The sequence below is a fragment of the Myotis lucifugus genome, unplaced genomic scaffold (genome assembly GCF_000147115.1).
Source record: "Myotis lucifugus unplaced genomic scaffold, Myoluc2.0 scaffold_134, whole genome shotgun sequence".
NCBI lineage: Eukaryota > Metazoa > Chordata > Mammalia > Chiroptera > Vespertilionidae > Myotis > Myotis lucifugus.
In genome coordinates this window covers 2,834,705-2,857,068 of record NW_005871182.1, presented here as the reverse complement: position 1 = coordinate 2,857,068, position 22,364 = coordinate 2,834,705, and the positions used below count along the sequence as shown (strand labels likewise).

Below are 22,364 nucleotides of genomic sequence, written 5' to 3'. Positions count from 1 at the left end.
ATCTCATTGGCAAATTTCAACAATCTTATTAAAACCTGGATGTCTGCCCTTAACACTAGACATCCGATCTAGTCAAAGTTTAATAAAATACTTTGCGACCAGTTCTCCAAGTTTACTAATCTGCAACCTTAAAAGTAGTGATTTCAACAAGACAAGTCAAATTATTTAAGGAAATAAAAACATTCACAACAAATTTTATATCCAAACTCTGAAAAATCTTTTACACTTAAATTATAAAGCTATTTAAAATATTGACTCATGTAATTAACATCAACCAGAAATTATCTCTAAATTTTCTGGATATTGTCAACAATGTGATTTTTGGCCTGAAATTTCCAAATTCTTGCGTCCATTTTCAAACATCCCTCATATGCAAATATAATTTTACAATCTAACTTTACCACTGGCTAAAATGCTTTATAACTGTATGTCTGCTTGTGATCAGAATTATGTGAAAGAACATGGAAAAAAAGAACTTACGTGCAAAATTTCCTAATCTGCATTCGGCAGTTTTTAAAGGAAAATAGTAGTAATTAGTAACAATGTTCCCAAAGACTCAACAAACTCATCTAAAAGTAGTGAATGAGCTTGTCATTTTTATTTTACAACACTTGTCTTTCTTATCTATGGTCTAAGCTTAGGGCACAGAGTTAGAGGTAAATGCACAGTTGAAAACAAAGGATGGTATCATCATGAAGAGCAGGTCTTGTCCAAATGCCAAGTTTAAAACTGGGGCCCAGAAGTGTGCAGCTGTACATATCAAAGCCACATTAAACAGATAAATAAGAACAAAACTTTGCAGGACAGAATTCATACAGAATTGTTCTTAAAATTGTCCTAATAGTTTTCTGCCATATGTTAGTTTAAAAGGCTTAAACTTTAGTTTATACGGCTTTGAAAAATCTGCATTGCTTATCTACGTTGTAATAATGAGCACAAGGATATTTAAAAAAAAGATAACCTTTAAAAATCTGCATTTGAGAATTTTGTATCTAAAATGCCTGCATCTCTAATTGTCAGGTGATGCAGAGCTTACACTGAATTCTATTTCGTGGTGAGAGAGTTTTCAGAGAAACTATATTTTCTGTCCAATATTAGCATATGTGGTTTGATGGAGGATTTTTACCCACACCAGATACAAGAGAAAATTTTAGAGACAACATTTACTAGGCAAAACAGTATAACTTCGGGGATGCATTTTGGTGGCTTTTGAGGACAACGGAATAGAATATCCAAAACTATTTCCCAGACTCTCCAACTAAGAAAGTACAGTGAAACCTCATTAAATCAAACACTAGTGACTCAGAATTTGGACTAATTAAAAACAGAAGCTGGGAGAAAGTTGAACTCGGCCTAAATAATGCTTAAAATACTCGTGAAGGAAAAAACTTTTCATCTCTCAGGTATGTTCACTGTAATAAACTCTCTTTTCTTCATCAAATCCATTTCCTCGGCGTGCTTGTTCTTTACCTTGATTTTTGGCTATTATATTTTTCTGAACGCATTAAAAATGCATTTTGGTTCTGTAACATAGGTTTATTGTAATATGTCAGCCCCACTTCCTCCCTCTGGTCATTTTAATGAGGTTTTTCCTGCATCTGTACAGTATTCAGTTAACCACTGAATATTTACCTTATTTTGGATAACCTCCCACCCCAACCCCTGATCCAAAATGAGAATAAAAAGTGATCATTACTTACGAACACACGTTGTAAAAGTAGGATCCGGCCCAAATCCCATTTTGCAGGTACATCTATAGCTGCCCATGGTATTCAAACACTCACCATTAGGGCACACACCCTGTAGCTGGCATTCATTAATATCTGCAGGAAAACACAACTCTTTTAGAAGGAGCGTGCACCCATTGCTGGACAGATTCTGGCTATAAATTGCATTCACTTTCTTTTTCATCATAATCTCTTGGTTATCTATATATATAAAAGCCTAATATGCAAAGTGTCCCCTCAGGAGTTTGACCAACTGGGAGTTTGATCACTCACTATGACATGCGCTGACCACCAGGGGCAGTGTGGAACAAAGGAAGGCCCCAGCTGGCAACCAGCAGCTGGGGAAGGGAGGCCCCAGCCAGCAGCTGGCAGTCAGGGAAGGGAGGTCCCGGCTGGCAGCCGGCAGCTGCTAGGGACTCTACCCGTGCACAAATTTCATGCACTGGGCCTCTAGTAGTAAATAAGAGATGCTAGCATCTTCTAAATAATATTTTTATTAATTTCAGAAAAGAAGGGAGAGGGAGAGATAGAAACATCAATAATGAGAGAGAATCATTGATCAACTGCCTCCTGCACCCCCACACTGGGGATCGAGGCTGCAACCTGGGGCATGTGCCCTGACCAGGAATCAAACCATGACCTTCTGGTTCATAGGTTGATGCTCAACCACTGAGCCATGCCGGCCAGGCAAGATGCTAGCATCTTTTAATGCAGCAGGTGTGAATGAACTAAAATGAAATCACAAAGCTATCAAACATCTACAATTTTATATGACAAATACTTATTAGGCACCTACTATGTATCCAGTGCTGTTCTAGATACTAGGGATTTACCAGTGCACAAAACTGACAAAAGATTCCGGCCTTCACAGAGCTTACCTTTTTACTGTGAGTGTATGTTAAGTACTCTAGAGCTTACAGGGAAGCAAACAGTTCATCCTGGAGACATTGACAATTTAGTCATACATACAACTATGCAAAAAATTCAAGAAGTGATAATGAGTTCAAGTTATCACAATTAGAGGAAAGGTCATAAACTTGAAGTTAAAGTATGAAATGGCCTGTATACACAGGAAGAGCTAGGAGAGGAAGTTGGAGGTAGAGGAGACGGCCGTACTGAAAAGCAGGTAAGACTTCGGGCACTGAAGTTGGGAAGAAGTTGGGTAGAAGGTGAGTGATCTCTGAGGGTGGATGCAGGAGCATAAACACAGAGACCGGAGAAGGGAAGGGACATCAGGAAATTGTGAGTCAAACCATTGGCTACAAAAGAAGTTTTGGGAAAGTATATATTTGGAAAGAGAGCTGGTTAAAGCCAGGCTAGGTTTGGGTTCCATTTTATTGAGAATAGGGAGCTACACTAAAGGTTTCTAAGCAGGAGGGAAGACATCATCAAAGGCAGGCTCTGGGGAAATTCATGTGGTCAGCACATGGCTTGGTGAGAAAAGATTAAAAGTTGGATCAATGAAGGAGCAATGCAAGAATGGTGACAAGCCAGGTTGGTGACCATGAGAATAATCATGAAGAAAAGGAGTAAAGATTAAACACACACACACACACACACACACACACACACACACACACACACACACACACAAATTGACAGTGCCTGGTGTTTGGCCCCCAAAGAGAAAGGAGTTGAAGGTGCCTGGGAGGCTTCTAATCCCAGAAAAGAGGAAGACATCGTTGGTTTTGTGGAAAGCTCTGAGGAGGAAGGAGGTAGATGAAGAGATCAGCACTACACTCGAAGGTCACACTGGGATACCCAAGTATAAATATCCAGCAGCAGGGGAGGAAAATTCAGGAAGCGAAAGGAAACCGGAGACTTAAGGTCATCTGCCTGGTGGTTGCTCTGGTTCAAATGTTTGAAATTCACTCAGACCAAATTCATCTGTTGAAATCCAGTACCAACAGGTGATGGTATCAGTAGGCGGGGCTTTTGGGAGATGCTGAAGTCTAGATGGTGGAACCCTCAAAATGGGAACAGTGCCTTGCAAAGAGCCTCCAGAGGATTCCCAGTCGCTTCCTCCATGTAAGGACAAGGGGGAGGCCTGCAACCGGAAAAGGGCCCTTGGCAAAAGGAGACCAGGCTGGTGCCTTGATCTTGGACTTCCCAGCCTCTAGGACTCCAAGCACTAAATATCTGTTGTTTATAAGCTACCCAGTCGGTGGTGTTTGTTACAGCAGCCCAAATGGACTAAGACAGTGATCCAAAGGGAAACCAAAGTTAATTGGAACATGAGAGATAAAAAATGTGCTGACTTTAAAAAGAAAGATTATAGAGTCATTTGCAACGGCAATTAATTAACAAGCAAAAGCAGAATGTGACAATTTCAAAATTAGCAGTCATTTGTATCTTGGTGTACGAAGCTCAATGGTTAACAGACTTGGCTATTAGCATTTCCTTTTTAAATAATACTCATTTCCTTCTATCATTAATTCTAATAAAGCTTTTATTAAGGATCCCAAAATATCAATTTTCTAAATTATAACAACACATTGGCAGCAAAACGTTACTAGAACTGTCACATAAAAAGGCACATACAGCCCTCAATAAATCAGTATTTGCTTGTAGTTCCTATTCTAAGTAGCCATAGATATCTATATAGCCATAGTTTATCCAACACATGCAGTTTTTAATTTCATTTTAGTGACAAAATACATTTTTTCAATGACATTCAAGTAACAAATTAAAACATTTGTTGTATCAGCTCTACAGCATCCCAACTTGTGTTCGGCTGGAAACTGGTCAGCTAGATTACACCTGGCGCAGCCTAAGGCCCAGCACCTGACCGTCTTATTCCTTATCACAGTGTGTTGGGCTGAAATACACATTCATGCACAGCATATAATTAACAATATTGCCCTGTAACCCATTCTTCTTAGGAAAACCACCATGAAGGACCAGAAAGAGTGCCAAGTCCAATTGGGGCTTGCATGGTATGAGCAAAGGCCCTATCGTATGTCCCAAATTAAACCTTAAGTTTGGGTAACGAGTCAGCTGTGGTCAAGAAGGCTGGACAAAACCTCCTCTCTTCCGTTCTGCTCATGTCCCCACTGAGGTGCAATGACCGGCCTTCCTCTTTCTCTGATTGGCCTCTCCTCCTATTCACTGGCTGCACCACCACACATTCCTGGTTCGCCTCCAGGGACCCAGAATCTCCCCTTGCTTCTTTAACATACTGTCCCAGCCTCCCTGTGGGCTGGAGGTTACAGGGAAGGGGTTTTGCCCTGACATATAAACACCTGGTGCATGACCACTGCCTGTGCCCTTTTTGAGTCTCCTCATCATTGCCCACTGCCTCAGCCATGATGCCATGGGAATGGAGGACAGGAATTAAGACTTATAAACAACAACCACAACTATGACTATAGACAGAAATGAGTGGGAAAATGCATGAGGAAGGGGAATCGTGTAAAGCCCTCCCTTTTCCTGCTATCACTAATCAGCTAGCGCCACCAGCACCGGCCACACCAACTCCCTAGTTTTGGCCTCAGTAACCCAGAAGCATGACCCTTTCTTCATGACACACTTTCACAGCTTCCAGAAGAACTCCCATTTCCCTCAGCTGCCTCAATTTATTTTTATCACATTCTTTAAAGCACCATAAATTAGAAATTAAATTTCCGACTTTTAAAAAATGTATGTACAGAAAAGTATATCAAACTAGATGAATTTTACATATTCATATTGTGGATGTATATGCATGCATAAATGTGTACTTGTGTGTGTGCATGCACTATGTAACCACCACCCAGAACATGTTTATTGCCTGAGAAGGCTCCTTCATGCCTCTTCCCAGTCAACATCTCTGCCCCCACAGGTCACTACTACTCTGACTTCTATCACCATTGATTAGACCTGCCTGTTTGTGAACTTCACATAAAGGCAATCATATTGTATATGATCTCTGGCAGGGGTCCTCAAACTACAGCCCGCGGGCCATATGCAAATACAAATATTGTATTTGTTCCCGTTTTGTTTTTTTTACTTCAAAATAAGATATGTGCAGTGTGCACAGGAATTTGTTCATAGTTTTTTATTAAACTATAGTCCGGCCCTCCAATGGTCTGAGGGACAGTGAACTGGCCCCCTGTTTAAAAAGTTTGAGGACCCCTGATCTCTGGTGTGACTTTTTCATTTATTATTACATCTGTGAGATTCATCAATGTTGTTACTGCTATATTATATTTTATTGTGTGAAGCTATCAAAATTAATTTATTCATGCCAGTTTTTGGCTATCCTTAACAACGCTCCTGAGACCATTGGCATATGTGTCTTTCGGTAAACCTGGGTACTCATTACTCTTGTATCTGTATCTAGACGTTGGATTTCTGTGTCACTAGAGAAGGCCCATGTTTACTTTGATAAATATTGTCAAATACTTGTCCAAAGTGACTATGCCAATTTCCATTTCTGGTACCAATTACTCTACATCCTTGTCAAACATTGTCAGTCTCTTTCATTTTAGTCATTCTTAAAGAAGGGTAGTGTGATCTCATTAAGGTTTCAACTTAGGCTTCCTTCTCATGTATTTATTAGCCATCTGGATTGAAAAGAAGTTCTCTTCTCAAATGTAAATATTGGTAGGAAAGTTGTAGGTTGATGAGATGGCTTCCCTTTTAGCTCAGGGAGGATCACCCGGTGATTCTCAAAAGGGAGGGTGTGTGACCGCCTCGGGCAGTGGTCGCCAACCAGTGGTCCATGAGGTCCGGAAAGTTGGCGACCGCTGGCCTAGGGGACATGTTGGGTTGTCACAAGGACTGGGGAAACACAGGGGTAGACACTGAGAAGCAGAACTTTCTAAAAGTGTGGTTAAGTCTCCCTTGACAAAGAATTGTTCTGCCAAAATGGCAATGTCCTCACTGAGAAACTCACATGGAGGTGATGGAAATAAGTGTCTGTACCTGCAAAAGGCACCATTGTCTGAGGAAGATGATGGGGTGGGGGTGGGTGCTGGTTACATGTGAGGACTTGACGGGTTTCCTTCACTTGACTCAATGTCTGTATCTTTTACATCTGGAAAGTCACTTGCTGTCTCTGAGACTGTGCTTTGGCCATAGGATAGATGGGAGGCTCAGCTGAAAGCAAAACAGAGACTGGGTCCCCCAAATCCCTGAGTCTGGGGTTGAGTAGTTACGAAAATGCATAACAAGAGACTCATTAAATAACCTAATATAACACAACCTTCCGATTCCAGTACAACCCTCACCACCATCCTTTATATTTGTATGGCACACCCTGCTTCAAGGAACTTCATAGCAATTCTGAATGGTAAGCCACACAATAATTATTTCTGCCTGCTAGAGATAATTTTGTTTAAGATCATATTTTTTTAATAATTAAGGGTGAGTGGGGAAATTTAATGGGAGAACTATCCCACTACAATCCAGTTTTGGTCTACCCAGGATGCTGAATTGTTAGCTCAAACAAGTTACTTAATTTCTGTCGATCTAGGGTTTCTCTCTTGCAACACAAAGGGGCTGAAGCAGATACTCCCCATGATTACTTCTCGCTTAAATACTCTGACTTGAAAATACCCTGCCAGTTGCCAAGGTGGAAAAAAATGTGACGTTTATGGATAATATATTATAAATAACGTAAGTGCCCTGATGGGAAATAAACACCCTTTTATGTATCCTGTGTGTTTTAATAATTTACTGTCTTTTTAGTGACGCAAGTTCATACAGGAAATGAGACATGTCCAGTAATCAACAGGAATTAGGCCCAAGGTGAGAACAGTACATGAAGATCTTTGTGCTGTGTGAAATTTGAAGCTTTCTGGTGATGCCGCTGTGTGCATATTCAGCGTTTGCTGATGGACAGACATACCATCAAGCAATTTAGCATGTAACTTCTCCTTGAAAGCAGAAAGAAGTATCTCTCAAGGTAAATTCTTTCCCTAGCCAGACAAACCATTTGGCTCTTGAATAGGGATCACTTATTTAGCTAAAGGAGGAATTCATTCTCCAAAAGGAGAATGAATTATGTATTTCTTAAACTTCCACAGAAGCAGCTGCACATCAGGTACACATACCCCTGAAGTCAGGTAACAATATTCCACAGGGTACATACCTGCACGGATACTTCTAAGGGAATCAAATTTTAGATCTTGGGTCTTTTTATTTTCCTTTTCTGAGTGATTTGCCTAAGAACACATCTGCCCATCTTCCTCTCCTGTCTCTCCTTGACTCCATGTCTTCTTCCTCGTTACAAAGTCGTCATCTCTTGCCCATTCCTAATTTCTAAGTTTTCTAGGTGCATTGCCCTACAGTGTAAAATTCTCAAAGGCACCAAACAAATGAACCATTGACAAATATATCCCTCCAGAGGGAGAGCCACAGAAAAAGTGATACATCTGATTTGTTTCATAAAAAGGCCTGGCTTCGCCCAGCTGGCATGGCTCAGTGGTTGAGCATCAACCTATGAACCAGGAGGTCATGGTTTGATTCCTGGTCAGGGCACATGCCTGGGTTGCAGCCTTGATCCTAAGTGTGGGGCGTGCAGGAGGCAGCCTATCAATGACTCTCTCTCTCATCATTGATGTTTCTATCTCTTTCTCCCTCTCCCTTCTTCTCTGAAATAAATAAAAAAAAAGAAGAGGAGGAGGAGGAGGAAGAGGAGGAGGAGGAGGAGGAGGAAGGCCTGCTTTGCCAATTAGGTTGGACAGCAGACATTATTTGTAAACCGACTAAGCCAACTCTGCAGCTCTGAGGCTTTGATAAAAATATGTTTAAAGGACATATCTAATATAAATACATCACACATAAATCTACTGCATCCATTCAATTTTTGATGGGAAAAATGTAGATGTCAGCTTAAAAAATGTAAGTTTTTCAAAATTACTGTAGGAGATAAGTGAGGAAAAAATGTTTGAAGGGCAACATTCTATAGCAATTTTACCCAAAGTAGTTTACATAAACTACTTTGTTAGGATTCTGCTAAAAGAAGGGTTCTGTGGCAAAATATGTTTGAGAAACACTGCATATTCTACAAACACAAGCACATGGACTCCTGTTTTTTGTTGTTTTTTAACTTGGTATGTTCCACACACTTGCCATGGAACCCATTTTTGCACACCATCTATCAACATCCCTAAAATGTTCCTCTCTGGGGCTGGCCCTGCAAGTACTGTACAGGTCTCTTCATGGTACTATTTGCTTTGACTGCAACTAGAGCCTCCCTACTGACCAGTAATTATCCCACCATTATAAAATGATAGATTCGATCATAAGAGGAAGTGAGCCATTGTCCGTTCCTTCTAATTCTTCTCTTTTCAGGGTAACATGATAAAAGAATGATCAGAACCCAGAGAACAGCTGTATTTATTTCTTGATATATTTGTATTACACATGGAAGATGCTAGTGGCACACACATCTCTGTTGGTCTTAGATTTCTGACTCTAGTCTACAAATACTGCATTAATTTCTCCTTGAAACATTCACAGTAACATGAATCCATCATGGCTTCTCCCATTGATTTTACAGCCCCCAGAGATGAAGGTCAAAGAGCTATTGGAAAATATAAGGTGCTGATGACTCACTTCACCACTGTCCTTCCTGAAGGAAAGTGAATAAAATAAACAGACATTTCCTTTTTGAATCCCATTCCAGTGATTTGAGCATAGTAAGAGGGCACACCAGAAAATGATTCTAAAATAAAAAGGAATGGGTCCCAAATTGATTTTTGAATGTTGAAATGTGATACGCAGGTCCAGATCAGAATTATTTGAATTCTAACTGAGAAGAACGTGCCTATTTAAACTAGAAATGGCAGCAGGAGTTTAGAGAAGATGCCTCGAACAGTAAGATAAACCTTCAAACCGGGAAAACGTGTATTAATTCCCTCTTAGCCACTGACCATTGTAAAACATGATTCGACCTCACATTAAGTATCCCAGTTTCTGGGATTAAATCACTAAATACAGCAGAGCAGTGTCTGAATATCCATCCAGTAGGCTAAATAAAAAGAACTTTAAACATTTTTAAGTGTCTTGAAGAAATAAATGATCAAGCCTGGTTGACTCCGGTCTTAGTTTATACCTATTGATGTTCTACTATTATTTCCCAAATATATAGCAAGAACAATGGATTCTAAGTTTGGTCTTTACACCTACATTACTCTCATAACCATATCCCCTATTTTATATTCCATATTCCTGAGAAAGAAACAAACATCACAGCAATCGATTCCCCACTGATAATGGAACTGAAGGAAACTTTAGAGACAGCACTGTGAAGGGATTCAGAACAGGCCTCTCCAGGAATGTGCCACTTTGGCAGGTGAATTATTTTAAGCTGAAGCCCTATTTAATATAAAATAACTGGGGAAAACCTACATAGAAATGTCTAGGGCAGGAGTGGGGAACCTTTTTTCTGCCAAGGGTCATTTGGATATTTATAACATCATTCACAGGTCACACAAAATTATCAACTTAAAAATTATGTTGCCATGAAAAAAGCTCCCAGATTTATTGAATTTTGAGTCCTGCCTGCGGTTGCCTTGGCAGGGCCAGACCAAATGATACAGCGGGCCAGACGTTCCCCACCCCAGGTCTAGGGCCTTGGAGAAGGAAAAGATACTATTTAACTGTCCCTTTGGTGTTTTCCAATTTGTAAAGAGAATGAAATCAGGAAGGAGGGGAGGGACATGGGCAGTGGGTGCTGTACTGAGAGTGGGAAGGGAAATGGTACATCCTCTTCTAAAGGAAATTGGCACAGGATGAAGCGCAGGTTGGAAAACAGCATAGTCATAGGGTCCCATAGAGGTACTGAGCATAGTCATAAGGTCACATAAAGGTTCATGGCCACGCCCTGACAGCATTCCATATAATAGAAACCAGTCTGAAATCCAACCTATTAACTGGGATCCCATGTCAGCATTACAATAATTTTGAAGATCATTTAGTAACATCAAAAAGTATAACATGTAAAGTAAAAAATAGTTTGCACAGCTGCCCAGGAAATTTCAAGTGTATATGAGTAGCCCTGCGCACGAATCTGTGCGCCAGTAATCTGTGCGCTGCCCGACCCTCCTGTAGCTCCCCCACTTCCCCCTCATAGCTTACTGCCCTGCCCCCTCCTGTAGCTTTCCACCACCAGCCTGTAGCTCCTTGCCCCACCCTCCTGCTGATCCGTGATCTGGTCCTTACACGGTTGGTTGTTATGTAACGACCATTTGCATATTACATCTTTATTATATGGGATGGATATAATATATATGATTGGCATGAAATCTAGCAAAATGTATCAATTTTTGTAGGAGATGATGGTCATTTTCATGTTTCCCCTTTATATGTTTCTCTTATTTCTCAATTTTAAGCAACAGGTAAGAATTTTATAAATAGAAAAGACAGTGTGATTTTTAAAGGAATATGTTTTTTAAATAGCATCTGTGGCCCTAGCTAGTTTGGCTCAGTGGATAGAGTGTCGGCCTGCTCTGCGGACTGAAGGGTCCCGGGTTCGATTCCGGTCAAGGGCACATGCCCGGGTTACTAATATAAATTCAAAGTAAACATCATTACATAAAAGGGTACGGTCTTTTTTTTTTTTTTTTTTTAGTTTTATTCATTTCAAACGGGCCAAATCCGGCCCGCGGGCCGTAGTTTGCCCACGACTGCCCTAGCTAGTTTGGCTCAGTGGATAGAGTGTCAGCCTGCCCTGCAGACTGAAGGGTCCCAGGTTCGATTCCGGTCAAGGGCACATGCCCGGGTTGCGGGCTTGATCCCCAGTAGGGGGTGTGTAGGAGGCAGCCCATCAATGATTCCCTCTCATCATTGATGTTTCTATCTCTCCCTCTCCCTTCCTCTCAGAAATCAATAAAAATATATTTTTTAAAAAATAGCATCTGTGATTTTTCTAACTAAATGGGAACTTTCCTCTGAAATTGTATAGTATTTAATTCAGTTCATAAAGGGCTTACGACATGCTACCTTGGTTTTCTAACTGTGTGAGAACAGCAATCTTCATAAGGTTAAGAGTTCAATTACACTATACTGCTCAGAGTGTCCCTACTTACGGCATCATTAAAATGTCTGTAACACGAATGAGTAAGTGTATGAATGGCAGGTAGTCAATAAATTTATGTTGATAGATTGCTTACGTATAACAGATAAAGAAACTACCTGTGGATAACAGATGGTATAATTTTAAGCTTTTACCTGAAAAGCTTTTAGATATACTAAAAAAAAGAGTTTACTATATATACACATTAGCTTAACACCATATTCCAAATTTTTCAAATTTGAGGAAAAACATGACTCTTCAGACTGACAATGTACAGTCTACTGTGTAAAATCCAGATAAATCCATGTGGAGACACATCATGATAAAACTAGAGAAGATGAAAAATTAAGAGACCATCTCAAAAGAGAGAAAAGACAGATTATCTACAAAGAAAGTATAAAAGGTAGAAGAGTCAGATGACATTGGTATAATAATCAAAATTATTGTTGAAAAACTGTTAATCTAGAATTGTACACCTGACAAGTCCCATAAAATGAGCTCAAAATCAAGGAGTTTTCAGACATATAAAGGAGTTTTCAGACATATAAAATTCACACTTCTCAGCGAGTCTCATTGAAAGAAATGTTAAAGAATCCAATCTAAAAAATATACAGTTAGCAAATAAAAATACAGGACACCCAGTTAAATTTGAATTTCAGGTACACAACGAATGCATTTTAGTATAACTATGCCCCCAAATTATCTGAAATTCAAATTTAACTTGCTTTCCTGTATTTTATCTTGCAAACCTACCTCAAAAGAAAACAAGAACCCAGAAAGAAAGCATGGGATGTAAAAGAAACCATGCTGAGTGCAAAAATTGATAAAATGTCAGTAAGTTCATATACCTAATAACTGTTTGGGAAAAAAACACACCTTTCTATATTTACATTATACCTTCAAAAATAATTGTGAAGTGATGACTCTTATCTAAGCCACAAATCCAAATATGTGAGTTGTCATAAGTGGTCTTTGGGCATTTCCATGTTAAAAGAAGTGCAACTGTTTTCCCAGCATGCATCACAAAGCCTGATCTATCTACTGTACCTGGTACATGTAATCAATCATAGGAGCCTTGCCTTAAAGTTACAAAGCACTTCATCCCACCGTACCTGTCCGTGTTAACCCAGCACATGCCACAGGCCACAATCTCTTCTCCAGCCAAGTAGGATTTGAGGGACTCACTGCACTTTCTAGACTTCTTAAGACACTCAAAGACCAGTCTTCATGTGCCCACCCTACTGCAGTCACAATCGATTTTTCTGGGAATCATTAAGAAGTCTGAGATGCAAGCTAAAACCCAGGCAAGCCCTTCCTAACCAAAATGCCCCATGAATGGTTTACTTATCTGGAATATTAATCAAGACTGGCGAGTCTCATTTCATGACACAGAGAGATGCCCTTGAAAACAACGTGCATTATCTTTCCTATGGGCCAAAAAAAATGCAATTTCAGATGCACTCTGAGGAGCTATCTGAAAGGAGCCCTACAGGGGAAGTCGTGGTAATGAGTGTTATTGTGCCTACTGTATCTGTTTTGGAAATGTGTTATATTGAAGCGTAATAACCAGTGTAATAAAGTGACGCCAAAAGAAAGTTATGCGGACAGCTCTCTCATATTTGCTTTAATGGGCTCCCCGGGAGCCAGCTAAAACCCAGCTAGTTGGGACAGTGAATAAAGCAAATTACATGCTGCTGATTCAAACTGATTTAATTACAGTAGATCCAAGGGCAGGAACGATGTCCTATTCATCATTCATTACATACCCTTGGTCTGCAGCTCAGGAGCCCCGTGCCAATTCATGTTGGTGTAGTAGTGAGTATAATGTTGGTGTAGTAGTGAGTATAATGTTGGTGTAGTAGTGAGTATAATGTTGGTGTAGTAGTGAGTATTTTTAAAAGTTCCCAAGATTATCTATGAAAATGGAATATACATACACTGGATTATAAAAGTGTAGACGCCATCTAGTTGTTTATTGTGGCATTGCCCACAGCACATGGACACATGCAAAAATGTAGAAAATACTACTAAGCTGATTTTATACCTAAACACTCATGCATCACGTAAGTGATTTCAGTAAATCAAAAAAGAGATATTTGCTTTTAATAAAAGATTTTACTAAACAGATCAAGCCCCAAGTACTTTCAGAAATAAATTCTACTTTTAAAACTTAGATTTACACCTAATTCAATAACTCATCTCACACCAAAGTTACGGGTAAGGGAGAGCATTCAAAATTCGGGGGGAAACTTAGCTTTTGAGTAAAGCAGTATGAGCATATAAGGTTCCTATTGTCATCATTGCTGTGACATATTATTTCATTTAATTCTCGTTCAATATCAGACCTGTAGCAGTCATGGAATGACAAATGACGCTCTCGATCCACCAGGAAATAGAACTGCATTGTTTGTTATGAGAAACAAAGCAAATGATAACCACTCCAAAATGTTGAGGGCAGGTTTGAGAGCTCCATGTGTATATGTAATAAATCATTCCTCTGAAAAGATAATTGCAGTCCCGCTAGAGAGAAGAAAAAAAAAACAACACAAAACACCCAACTTTGAGGGCAATTATTTGAAAGCTCCTCAAATTAACTCGGGGCACAGTTGGTTCTTTGTTACTGAGCGCACATTAGTGCAAGTTGTATCATTGGAGGAAATAATGTCATTCTAGGTATTAATCACTTAATTTCAAATGTGCTTGGTAAGCCGAGAAGACGTGAGACTGCAGGAACAATGTGGAATGCAGACGTAATTAGATGCTGAATGGGCTCCTTTTGAAAACTGCAGGATAAGAGAACCAAAAAGCTTCAAGGCTCTAGGAAAACGGAGGGTACGTATGTAACGTGAGAAAGTTCTGTTTCATTTCACTGACCAATCACATCACAAAGGGAGTGAAATTAAGCCCTTCACTCAGAAGCAATTTTAACAGATTATGCGGAATGAAATCATAATATTTTAGGAGTCAATCTTCTAGTGTAATTTAGCGGTGGCTTCTTGAGGCACCGTGAAATAGAGCTTTCTGTGATACTTAAGTCTAGAATCCGTGCCAAAAAGTATAACAGTGTTTTTGCAAATATCCTCCTGAGACAAACATAAGCCAGGATGTGGTGTTACTGACCATCAGTGCAAATGACCATTTGATATGCTCAGTGTGAACAAACTTTGCTAAGGGCCACTTCATACCAGCCACACCAGGAGAGGGGGAAAAACCCTCAAGCGAGTACTGTTTAAAAGATTCTCCATTCTAATTTGTGAAATGAGATAGCAAGTGGTTACCTGCAAATTTCCACGTCCACTTCGACAGTATTTTGATAACTACGAACTCTTAGAACCTTGAACCAGCCAGTAGAAGGAATGTCAGATAATCATCCTTTGCTATTAAAACCCTATCAATGTTAACTGCTTTGACTTCTATTAAGTTCAGCACACATGGCATATCTTCTGTTCCAATTAGTGAGTATTCACATCAGTAATACTTAACAGATATATATGTATACATGGTAAAGGGAGGCATACTGCACATAGAAACAAGTGGTTTGGAAGTTTAATCCTGGCTGGGCCTCTTTTCATATGTGTGACCTTAGGAAAGTTACTCTCTCTATGCTTCAGTTTCTAATTGGGATTAATAATGTCTAAATCCTATCTCACCCCCCAAAACATTCCTATTCTTTGTCATTTAACACTCAGAAAAGTTAGGAGCAACTGTCACTCTTGAGCCTTTCTAATAATTAGCCATGGAGGATTAGGAGAGTGAAGGATAAATAAGGACCCTCCTCAGTCTACAGTCCAATGGAGCAAGAAGACAGGCCTAATCACAGAGGAGACTTTAGGAAACCACATGCCTAGGGGCTAAAACTTGTGTGACAGACCAAGATGTCGCTTCTTTCTTCTCATGCACAGCCTCTACCCCAGGAGACAGAGTAATGACGGCATCAGAGAACTGGGGTGTACCCACAGAATCATCTAATCTACTGCACAGGATAGAAATTCTCTAAAGAACCATGGCCAATAGTTAAGTATCTGTTGGGTCACGTCTACGTGCAGGAAGCTCCGTACTTCCAAAGGCATTTCAGTACAATGCCTGGGGAATGCTATTCCATAGCAGAGATTACTTGTAGTTCTAAATATACCTCCTTGTAGCTCCATTCTATTGACTTTGGCTTTTGAAGCAACTCATGAAAGTCTTGTTTGTGAGATAGTTAATCAAACACTTAGAGGCACATTTACAAACATTTAAAGTTTGTTTATAAATTAGCCATTATATTTGTCTTTGGTCTGCACTTCTCCACGCTAAACACTCTCAGGTTTTGGGGCCCTTCACGAGCTTGGTTGACCTTATTAGTCAAAAGATAATGAACATGAATACCCAAACCCCAAATTCAGTCTGACTGACAGAGTGCAAGGTCATTACTTCTAATGCTCTGCTCATTCTGCTTCTACTAATGCATCCTAAAACAGGGTTGGGCTTCTTATAGAGATTTTTTATCCAATCTGTGAAATTATAATTTGGTTTACACTGTAGTATATACATTTAGCCATCTATTCATTTATTTAACCTACTCATTCTTCCTTCCAATTAATTCCATCTTTCATCCATTTAATACAATCTTTCAATGATATCTTAAATTCTGCTGACTCATACATAATGTTGATTAATCCACTATTCCTGTGTCACTGAGGTTCGAGAGACATTCTTCAAAAAGTGCCTTGGACATCCTCTCCTTGATCAGTAATTCTAACTTTCTAAAAATTCCTTCATATGACAAGGGCTTATAATATTTTAAGGCGAAATTTTTTTTAAACATGGTATGTGCATTTCAAAAAAATTATTTAAGTCAGTGAAAGCTCTACACATCATAAAAGCTACACAGATGCAGTATGGAATACTTTACTCGAGAAAATTCTCAGTTAATTATGATATTTCTTTGACATGAACCATTTCTATAATTTATAACATTACCTTAATCTACTGTCTTATAAACGCATGGTCAAGGATACAAGGTCGGAGACATATGCTACGTTTTTGACATGGATTTTGGTTCAATAAGTCGCCTGGAAGCTGTTTCTGTTTATTTCAACGTACGCACAGTCCAGTAACTAATAGCAACATTTTCATCCTGGACACATAAGGGGATATTAGGAGCATTAACTGCACATCCCACAAAATAACACACAGAATGTGTTATCCTAAATGGGCATTAAACTCGGTATTGGGACACCTGAGTTACAGCTCAGCTCTATGTATTCAGCCACAGGAAAGCCGCTTAACCAGCCTGAACTTCAAGGTCCTTCGTTTGCAAAGTGTTGACACTGGGCTAAATGACCTCTGAGGCTCTCCCTGCTTGTACAATTCTGCTGTGGGTTCAAAATAAAGTGAGCAAAAGCACTCAGGACCTGTCACATTTAGCTACCTAGTTTTCCCTACTACCTGGCTAATGTGTGTTCACTCTGATGTTTAACACCTGGGCACTTCAAGGTGGCCAGCAACACTCTGAGAGCAAAAAGGGAACTCTGCTGCCCAATCATGTGTCAGCAAAGAAGTAGTACTGCTCGGTACATGCATGTGCTCATGTATACACATGCATGTGCTCATGTGTACACACGCATGTGCCCATGCATGGATGAAAGGTGACTAGCATGGAGACCACTAAGCGATCCATAATGTAATCCAATCTCCTGTGGATTTCATTGCAAATTAATAGAAGGAAAGAAAGTTCCATAAAGTTTACATGGTAATGAAGCCGTTCTAGCAACTGCACACTACACCCCTATATTTCCACATAGCTAAATGGAGTGAGCAAGAGGTGGGTCAATGTATAACCTCACCTGCTGGGCTAATGAGCAAAACGTGGCCAAACAACTCAGGTTTCTAAAAAGCCAAAACTAGCCCTGACCAGTTTGGCTCAGTGGATAGAGCGTCGGCCTGAGGACTGAAGGGTCCCAGGTTCGATTCCGGTCAAGGGCATGTGCCTTGGTTGCGGGCACATCCCCAGTGGGGGGCGTGCAGGAGGCAGCTGATCAATGTTTCTCTCTCATCGATGTTTCTGACTCTCTATCCCTCTCCCTTCCGCTCTGTAAAAATCAATAAAATATATTTTAAAAAATAAAAAATAAAAAATTTTTTTTAAAAAGCCAAAACTACTGTTGAGTCCATCCCAATGAATTCGGTTAACCTTACCTTGACAAAAGGTGTTGTTAACCCTCTTATAGCCTTGTAGACATTCCATCATTTGGTTATATCCATGATAAGCTGTAAGAGAAGAAATAATTCTTTGTTATGTACTTAGTTTTAATTCTTACAATCCTAAACTATTATATGTGATAACCAGAGCCACTTAAGGCATTAGTTGTCTTACTCATTTCTAAGATACCAATTCAATGTATACAGTACTAATTTATTTCACATTATCCTTGTTTGTCAGTATACTTCATATTTTGCATTAGATATAGTCCCAATTATTTGTCAGTAAATGCTGATTATGTTAAATGAGAGAATCATAAGACTTTTATATTTTATTCCAGTTATTCCTTATTTATATTACAAAGGATCGCTTCCTCCCCAATGACTGCTACAGGCGCTTGAATTTTCTTATTGTGGGTCTGGGTGACTACAAGCTAGTCTGCCTGGGACACTCCTGAGTTATGCCTGATGTGCTAGCAAAGTTCATGAACAGCACTCCATTGCACTCTCAAAAGTGCCCCAGTTTACACAATGCATCATATGCTCGCCTTAACTGCAGGGTCGCGTATTCTACTTATGAGCTGGTTCTTACTAATATGAAATCTGGAAAGAACGGGAGGTGAGGAGAAGAAGCTGGGATCAGTTGTATGGATTTATCACTCGGAAAACTCATCAACAATATGAATGCTGCAGTCACCCATTTACCAAAACCCTACTCGCTGAAATCTGACACTGTAAAGTGAAACCATAGTTGAAATAGCGTAATTTCTGGAACCACGGAGACCTAGGTTCTTCCCAGCAATAGATCTGCGACCTTGGGAAACAAAGCTTCCTGGGCTCCAAATGGCAACTCCGTGCAATGAGAGTATCACCTCTATGGACCACGGCAGGGTTGTTGTGGAGTTCAGAGATAATGAATGCAAATGCCTGCAACAGTGCCTGATAAAAGCACTCACTCAATGACACGTCACTGTTCTTTCCTGAAATAAAGTATTCTTTATTAAAAAGATAATGAACAATAGGAAATGGGCCCTAATCAAAATAGGTTAGGCTACTAAAAAGACCTGAAGAAGGAGTAAAAAAGGAAAGCTGAAGTAAAAAATAAATCTTCTTATGGAAAATAAAATTACTTTGCATTCTCAGCACTAATGGACAGGGTGAGCATGTACTAGTGTTGTTCCTCTCCTCCTTCATTTCCTTTCTTTGCCATATTTCCCCCATCTTCAGATCCTTTAAATGTTAGAAAATGGATACAGTGAGGAATCTGAGATTAGTGAGTCAAGAGAAGGGAGAAGTTGGCGTGGGGGGAGCTGCCCCGTTTACCTCCTTGACTGAACGTCTAGTCCTCTCCCATAAGCAAAGCCTGGTGGAGCAGACTGCCTACAGAGATTGTGGGCGCTCTGTCCGTGAACTGTTCAAAGGCAAAAGAGAGGCAAAGGCAGGGGGTGGAGCAAAGGATCTCCTGAAGTCTTCCTAAGCTTAGGATTCAATGTTCATTTTCTTCTAAAATCTCTTTGGGACAAGCAACTTGCTCATGCTACGTACATTTTTTAATAGATTACAGACTATTTAAGGAAATCACCTGCAAATTTAAAGTTTCACAGTAAAAACTGATCCACAGTGAAAGGTATTTTTGTATGTGGCTAAACAAAAACTTCAAACATTAAATAAAAGCCATTTGAAAACTGAGGTTTGGACTATTTTGAGTAAAAAAAAAAAAGACATGGAACACAAAACCATAGCATATAAAGCCAAGGAAAGTCTGTTCTCTTCCAAAAGGGGTGTGATTTACAGAGCAGTACCAACCCAGGAAAGGAAAGTTTCTAAATGACACAGGAAGAATGTGACTCCCAGGGTGTTTCTTGGGAGTGAGTCACTGAGGCACAAACGAAGTGAATGTCAAGATGCTAATGGTTTACTCCATTCATAATCCACACTGCCCATCCCCAAGTGAATCAATCTCTTTAATTTTATACATTAAATGAATCAACAGCTGAATTCATTTCATCAGCCTTTAGTTAAAAGCGTTAGCAACTTTGTACGTACTTTCACATTCTATCTAACTTATTATCAACATTAAAATATAGAGCTATCAAAACCATATGAAGTAGATGAATTTATACCTAGATGGCACAATTCAAAAGGTCAGGAGTGGAAGTTCGGGATAAAAAAGCAAAAAACTATGATTCCCGTTACCCCTGTCTTGCAACTTTGGGGTGTGGAAAATAGAGAAGAATCTAAGCAAAAGGTGAGAGAGAGAGAGAGAGAGAGAGAGAGAGAGAGAGAGAGAGAGAAGTAAGAAATGAGAAATAAAAATAAGGTATAAGATGAAAGAAAAGTATTAGAGAAGAAAAACTTGGCCATAAAACGAAGTTGTAAGAACTGGGCTTGTCTTTCTTTAGTCCTTAAACCTAGCAGTGGGAAATCTACCACCCTCCACAATATTCCTACAAACATACACAGTCAATGTAGGGTAGGCAGTTAAAACAAAAAGCAATATTTTTTCAATATTTTAGATACAGACTCTCATTTTCATGACCTATGGACTCAATAGCAAATGAGAACTGGGAGTCTAGCACAGGTTCTACCTAACTTCAAACTCCAGGCTCTTTAAAATCATACTAACTGTCTCATAGATGCCCCTTCCATCAGGTTCCCAACATAATTTCAGGCAAATGGGTCTTTCAGTGAAGAGGGACCATCACATTCAACCCACTTTCTGGAAATCCACATTGGCCATCATTTTTGAATCAGCCTAGAAAGTCCACTGGGGACATCCTTGCAGTACTCAATGTCCTTATTTATGTGACATTTTCCCTAAATGAAAGTTATTAGAAACTTCAGAGGCTGTTTCCACAAATTGGTCCTCTAAAAGAAGACAGTAATATCAACAGAACAGTGATACTAAGTGAAATTAACTTTAGGAGATTTAGAAAACACACAAGTTTGAGAGCTAAGGAAGTCTAAATGAGAGACAATTATTTAAAACAAATTATTATGATGGGAGAATAGTTTATAAGATAGACATAAGGAGCCACAGTGATTTCAAGGTGGCAGATTCTAGACTTAACAGAGAGGTTTCGAAAGCATTTGAGAATATCAACCAAATCAAATAAAAATTACTCAATTGAAGCAAATGGGAAATTCCTTGAAGTGTAAAATATTTTTTTAAAAACTTACAAAACTCTTCAGTTATACAAAGCAAAAAAATATGACTGAGAAAAGTATCATTCCCTTCCTTGGCAAAAACGAGATGAGTAAGTGTAAAAACACTCCACTTAAAACAAGTTACCTTTGTTTTTCTAAAAACGTATTAAAAATCAGTTTTCCGGAATTAATGCTACATACAGAAACTAAAAATAAAAACTATATTTGGGGAAAAGGTAACAGAAAGATGTGATTCTGGACTTATTCCACTCAATAGCTTCTGAAAAACAGATTTTATAGAATAATCAAAGCATGTGGGTGTCAACAGTCATGTGACCGAGAACTGCGATAGTAGAAGCATGAGTAAGAAGAAAAGGGGAGAGTACTGGGATCTAGTTACTATAAATTGCTTTTTTACAATCATTTCTTCATTTGAGCTTTTTTCTTTTTAAGTGAATTTTGAAAAGTTAGAGTATAACAAAAACTACAACAGTAGTTATGGCTGTTAATAAAAACTTCATTTAAGAAATTTAACCTAAGAAATCACAACTGCACTGACTTTTTATAGGATTTGAAACATGTCATTATCATCTTAAAAGCTATCCTGTTTTCTCTTCTAAGAAAATAGACCCTGTTTTATTTAGCATATCACCTCTTAAAAGACTTTTTAAAAAAATATGCAATCTGAGTGTAGAAGGCAACTCATAACTTTACTTATTAAAAAAAGAAAAAACAGAATGGGGCCAGAAAGTGGCTCAGATGGCTCAGATGGTTGGACATCGACCTGTGAACCAGGAGGTTGCGGTTTGATTCCCTGTCAGAGCACATGCCTGGATTGTGGCTCGATCTCCAGTAGGGGGCATGCAGGAGGTGGCCGATCAATGATTCTCTCTCATCAATGATGTTCCTATCTATCTCTCCCTCTCCTTTCCTCTTTGAAATCAATAAGAATATATTTTTTTAAAACACACACACACAAAAAAAAACACACCAAAAAAACCCCCACAGAACAGGTATAAAACTTTTCTCAGACCTGTAAGGTTTCTAGAAGTGCAAATTTTTGCACGATGTTCTACAATTCAATAAGAGTTCTTTGAAAGTTGAATGTCCCACCATTAAAACAGTGATCGTAAGGAAACAGATGTGCTACATTAACCTGCAAAGGAAAGAGGACATGTCACTTACATGGCTTCTTGGGGCATTTCTGGCATTTGTGAAAGCCCCAGGAGGTCCCCACGGTTCCACAGCAGTCCTCCTGCTTGGAGAGGCCAGGGAGCGCTTTGCCACACTGCAATGATGGGGTG

The 22,364-nt window shown here is 39.4% G+C and overlaps 1 protein-coding gene across 4 annotated transcripts in view; it reads right to left on the bottom strand.

Moving 5' to 3' along the window:
• Positions 1 to 22,364, bottom strand: part of LOC102419310 (latent-transforming growth factor beta-binding protein 1) — a 200,530-nt gene that overhangs the window by 118,648 nt on the left and 59,518 nt on the right. For all 4 annotated transcript variants that reach the window (XM_014460572.2, XM_014460573.2, XM_014460574.2 and 1 more), the window contains exons 4-6: positions 22,246 to 22,348; positions 17,911 to 17,982; positions 1,701 to 1,823 (exon numbers count right to left, since the gene is read on the bottom strand). In XM_014460572.2, the coding sequence (XP_014316058.1) occupies positions 1,701 to 1,823; positions 17,911 to 17,982; positions 22,246 to 22,348 (298 nt within the window). The remainder of the gene's footprint in view (positions 1 to 1,700; positions 1,824 to 17,910; positions 17,983 to 22,245; positions 22,349 to 22,364) is intronic.